The 5,871-nt window shown below is 37.8% G+C and overlaps 1 protein-coding gene across 1 annotated transcript; it reads right to left on the bottom strand.

The window, feature by feature from the left end:
• Window positions 1-478: 478 nt before the first annotated feature.
• LOC309809668 (glutamine synthetase-like) lies at window positions 479-1,971 on the bottom strand. The gene has a single exon (XM_082630990.1). It carries the CDS (start codon window positions 1,741-1,743, stop codon window positions 598-600), a length of 1,146 nt encoding a protein of 381 aa, XP_082487116.1. The 5' UTR covers window positions 1,744-1,971; the 3' UTR covers window positions 479-597.
• Between the last annotated feature and the right edge of the window lie 3,900 nt (window positions 1,972-5,871).

Raw genomic sequence — 5,871 nt, 5'->3', positions numbered from 1 at the left:
AAGTGTGTGGGTTTATCTCTGGGCTTTCTATCTTGTTCCATTGATCTATATTTTTTTTGTGCCAGTACCATATTGTCTTGATTACTGTAGCTTTGTAGTATAGTCTGAAGTCAGGGAGTCTGATTCCTCCAGCTCCGTTTTTTTCCCTCAAGACTGCTTTGGCTGTTCGGGGTCTTTTGTGTCTCCAGTATGGCCATTTTAATAAATATTAATTCTTCCAATCCAAGAGTGTGGTATGTCTCTCCATTTCTTTAAATCATCTTTGTAAATCAGATTTTTTTTGTTATTATATTGTATGAGTTCTTTATATATTTTAGATATTAACTTCTTATCAGATTTATGGTTTGCAAATATTTTCTCCCATTCCATAGATTGCCTTTTTTGAAATCTTTCTTTCTATCTTTCTATCTTTCTTTTTCCTTTTTTGTTGAGGTATAATTGATTTACAATATTATGTAAATTTCAGGTATACAACATAATGATTCACAGTTTTGTTTTTTTTTTTGAGTTAACAGCTATTATGACAGGTGAGAGGGGCGAGAGTGGCAGCAGGATGTAGGATTAGGAGGGGTTTTGACGGCTGCAAGTCTAGTCCACTTAGTTTTTGTACTGGAAGGGCTCGTTGCCAGTTTCATTGAGAAGACATGTGCAGATAAGGGCTTCTGTCACCGCAAAGGGGTCACAGTTGGCAGAGGGGCGACGGTCTTCAAAATAACCCTTCTTCTCCTGGCCGACAGTCCGGAGAATGCGGATGCTAGCGCCACGGTTGGCCACACCGGCAGAGAAGTCGTTGATGTTGGAGGTTTCATGGAATCCAGTTAGGTGCCAGGCGTTGTCCAGGCCCCCCTTGGGATCGTAGGCTCGGATGTGGTACTGGTGTCGCTTGCTTAGTTTCTCGATGGCCTCCTCAATGTACTTCAGACCATTCTCCTCTCGCATGGCCTTGGTGCTGAAGTTGGTGTGGCAGCCGGCACCATTCCAGTTCCCAGGAATGGGCTTAGGATCAAAGGTGGCAATCACTCCGAAGTCTTCACATACACGATGCAAGATGAAGCGGGCCGCCCAGAGATGATCTCCCATGTCGATTCCTTCACACGGCCCTATCTGGAATTCCCACTGGGGAGGCATGACCTCGGCATTCGTGCCCCCGATCTTGATGCCGGCATACAAGCAGGCCCAGTAGTGAGCCTCCACGATATCCCTGCCATAGGCTTTGTCTGCTCCCACACCACAGTAGTAGGGACCTTGGGGCCCAGGGAAGCCATTGGAAGGCCAACCAAAGGGATGCCCATCTGTGCCCATGAGAGTATATTCCTGCTCCATTCCAAACCAGGGGCGCTGGTTGCCCACCATGTCCATTATCCATTTACAGGTGTGCCTTAAATTGGTCTCTGCAGGCTTTCGGTTGTACTTGAAGACTTCACAGAACACCAGCTTGTTGGGGTCCTTGCGGAAAGGGTCCCGAAACATGGCAGCAGGGACGAGATACATGTCACTGTTGGAGCCTTCGGATTGAAAAGTACTAGAGCCATCAAAATTCCACTCCGGCAACTCTTCTATACGCTTGGGCTCACAGTCCAGGGTCCGGGTCTTGCAGCGCAGTCCTTCTCCAGTACCATCAATCCAGATATACATAGCTTGGACTTTCTCACCCTGAGGCAGGGACATGTACACCTGCTTGATGCCTTTGTTCAAGTGGGAGCTCGCTGAGGTGGCCATGGTGGAAGGTGTTCCCAGCCACATAAGGTCAACGGTATCGATGCCCTCCTCAGCCTTTCTCCTTTTCGAGTGGCGTTCGCGCCTCTCGTGGGTCTCCGGCTCTCGCCGGTCCAGGCACCGGCGCTTTCTGGGCGGCGAGCAGGCGGCAGGGTGGGCAGGCTGCGAGAGCGAGGTGCGGAGAGGAGAGGCGAGGAGGCCGGAGGAACTGCTTACACAGGCTGCTCTTCTCCCATTCTCGGCTCATGATTCACAGTTTTTAAAGATTATACTCCATTTATAGTTATTATAAAATATTCACTATATTTTGTGTGCTGTACACTATATCCTTGTAGCTTATTTATTTTATACATAGTAATTTGTAACTCTTTATCCCCTACTCCTATCTTGCCCCTCCCTACTTGTAACCACTAGTTTGTTTTCTGTATCTGTGAGTCTGTCTCTGTTTTGTTATATTCATTAGGTTGTTTTATTTTTTAGATACCACATATAAGTGATAACATACGGTATTTGTATTTCTCTGTCTGACTTATTTCAGTAAGGGTAATACCCTCCTGGTCCATCCACATTGTTTCAAATGGCAAAATTTCATTCTTTTCATGGCTGAGTAATGTTCCATTGTATGTACACACCATATCTTCTTTATCCATTCAGCTATCGATAGTCACTTAGGTTGCTTCCATATCTTGGCAACTGTAAATAATGCTGCCATGAACATTGGGGTGCATGCATCTTTTCATATTAGTGTTTTTGTGTTTTTTTCAGATGTATACCCAGGAGTTAAATTGCTGGATCATACTGTAGTTCTATTTTTAGTTTTTTGAGGAACCTCCATACTGGTTTTCCACAGTGTGACTGCACCCATTTAGGTTCCCACCAACAGTATTCGAGGGTTCCCTTTTCTCCACACCCCCACCAACATTTGTTATCTGTGGTCTTTTTGATGATAGTTATTCTGACAGATGTGAGGTAATATCTCGTTGTGGTTTTGATTTGCATTTCTCTGATGATTAGCAACGTTAAGCACATTTTTTCATGTGCTTGTTGGCCATCTATATGTTTTCTTTGGAAAAATGTCTATTCAGGTCTTCTACCCATTTTTTAACCAGGTTGTTTGTTTCTTTGATATTGAATTGTATGAGCTGTTTATATATTTTGGATATTAACCTGATATCAGTCATTTCATTTGCAAATATTTTCTCTCATTTGGTAGGTTGTCTGTTCATTTTGTCCATGGTTTCCTTTGCTGTGAAAAATCTTTTAAGTTTAATTAGGTCTCATTTATTTATTTTTGTTTTTGTTTCCTTTGCCTTAGGAGACAGAGCCAAAAAAATACTGCTACGTTTATCTCAAAGAGTGTTACACTTATGTTCTCTTCTAGGAATTTTATTGTTTTTGGTCTTGTATTTAGGTCTCTAAACTATTTTGAGTTTATTTTTTTTGTATATGGTGTTAGAAAATTTTCTAATTTCATTTTTTTACGTGTAGCTGTCCAGCTTTCCCAGAGCCACTTGCTGAAGAGACTGTCTTTTCTCTATTGTATATTCTTGCTTCCTTTGTCATAGATTAATTGACCATAAATATGTGAGTTTATTTCTGGGCTTTCTATCCTGTTCCATTGATTTATATGTCTGTTTTTGTGCCAATACCATACAGTTTTGATTTTTGTAGATTTGTGGTATAGTTTGAAAGCAGGAAGTGTGATACCTCCTGCTTTGAACTTCTTTCTGAAGATCATTTTGGCTATTTGGGGTCTTTCGTGGTTCCATAAAAATTTTACGATCGCTTGTTCTATTTCTGTAAAAAATGCCATTGGAATTTTGATAGACATTCAAATGAATCTGTAGATTGTTTTGGATAGTATGGACATTTTAACAATATTAATTCTAATCCATGAGCACAGAATATCTTTCCATTTATTTGTGTCTTCTTCAATTTCTTTCATGAATGTAGTATAGTTTTCAGAGTAGGTCTTTTCACCTCTTTGGCTAAATTTATTCCTAGTTATTTTATTATTTTTGATGCAATTGTAAATGGTATTGTTTTCTTAATTTCTCTTTTTAATAGTTTATTGTTAGTGTATAGAAATGCAACTGGTTTTTATATATTGATCTCATACCCTGCAACTTTACTGATTCGTTTATTCTAACAGTGTTTTGGTGGAGTCTTCACAGTTTCCTATATATAATATTATGTCATCTGTAAATACTTTTTATTTCTTCCTTTCTGATTTGAATGATGTTTATTTCTTTATCTTGCCTAATTGCTCATGCTACAACTTCAGATATTATCTTGAACAAAAGTGACAAGATCATCTTTTTCCTGATCTTAGGAGAAAAGAGAAACTTTAAGATTTTCATTGTGAGTATGATGTAAGCTGTGGGTTTGTCACATATGGCCTTTATTATGTTGAGGTACATTCCCTCTATGCTCACTTTCTGGAGAGTTTTTTATTTTAATCATAAATGGATGTTGAATTTTTTCAAATGCTTTTTCTGTATTTATTGGGATTATTATATATTTTTATCCTTCATTTTGTTAATGTAGTGTATCACATTGATTTGAAGATGTTGACCCATCCTTACATTTGAGGGATAAATCCCATTTGGTCATGGTGTATGATCCTTTTAGTGTATTGTCAAATTCGATTTGCTAATATTTTGTTGAGAATTTTTTTCATCTATGTTCACCAGGGATATTGACCTGTAATTTTCTTTTCTTGTAGTGTTTTTGTCTTCTTTTGGTATCAGAGTAGTGCTGGCCTTGTAAAATGAATTTGGAAGTGCTCCTTCCTCTTCTATTTTTCAGAAGAGCTGTAGAAGTATTGGTATTTACTCTTCTTTAAATGTTTGGTGGAATTTACCAATGAAGCCATCTGGTCCTGGACTTTTGTTTATTCGAGGTATGGTTACTCTTTCAATCTTCATATTAGAAGTTTGTTCAGATTTTCTATTTCTTCATGATTCATTCTTGGTAGGTTTTATATTTCTAGGAATTTATCCTTTTCTTCTAGGTTGTCCAGTTTGTTGATGTATATTTGTTCATAACAGTTTTTTATGATCCTTTGTAAGTGTTTTTTTTATCCCCCAGCTTGCAGGATCTTAGTTCCCCAACTAGGGATTGAACCCAGGACCCCAGCAGTGAAAGCGCCGAGTCCTAACCACTGGACCACCAGGGAATTCCCCTCTTTTATTTCTAATTTTATTTCAGTCCTCTCCTTTTTTTCTTGGTGAGTCTAACTAAAGTTTTGCCTATTTTGCTTATATTTTTAAGAAACCAGATCTTGGTTTCATTGATCTTTTCTATTGTCTTTTTAGTCTCTATCATATTTATTTCCACCCTGATCTTTGTTATTTCCTTCCTTCTACTAGTTTTGTGCTTTGCTTGTTATTTTCTTCTAGTTCTTTGAGGTATAAAGTTAGGTTGCTTATTTGAGATCTTTCTTGTTTCTTAATGTAGGCATTTATTACTATGAACCTTCCCCTTAGAAGGGCTTTTGCTGCATCCTATAAGTTTTGGTATGTTGTATTTTCATTTTTATTTGTCTCAAGATTTAAAAAAATTATGTTTTGATTTCTTCTTTGACTTATTAGTTGCTCAGTAGCATGTTGCTTAATCTCCACGTATTTATGAATTTCCATTTTTCTTCTTGTAATTTGTTTCTAGTTTTATACCACTATGGTTAGAAAAGATGGTTGATATTATTTCAAACTTCTTAAATTTCTTAAGACTTATTTTTTGGCCACTTTAAAGAGGGAAACCCACCTTAAAGATAAAGGCAAGGTAGATAGGTTAAAAGTAAAAGATATAAGTGCAAATATTAAGAAGTAACAAAATTCCCAGCTGTATTGGTCATATTACAGTCAAAAAATATACTCCAGGGCAAAGAATATTAACAAAGATAGAGCCATTCCATTATGATAAAGTGGTCAATTCACCAAGAAGACATAACAATGGTAAATATATATCGCTATAAAGGGCTTTAAAAGACATGTATTAAATAGTGAAAAAACTAAAAACAGGGAATAGACAAAAACACAATTATAATTGGAAACTTCAACACTTCTGTTTCAGTCATTGCTAGAAAAAGTAGACAGAAGATCAGTAAGAATATAGAAGACTTGAATGACACCACAAACCAAGCTGAGTTAATTG

The sequence above is a fragment of the Mesoplodon mirus genome (assembly GCF_964341445.2).
Source record: "Mesoplodon mirus genome assembly, chromosome: 8".
In the NCBI taxonomy this organism is placed as follows: Eukaryota; Metazoa; Chordata; class Mammalia; order Artiodactyla; family Ziphiidae; genus Mesoplodon; species Mesoplodon mirus.
This window is presented reverse-complemented; position numbering and strand designations above follow the sequence as displayed.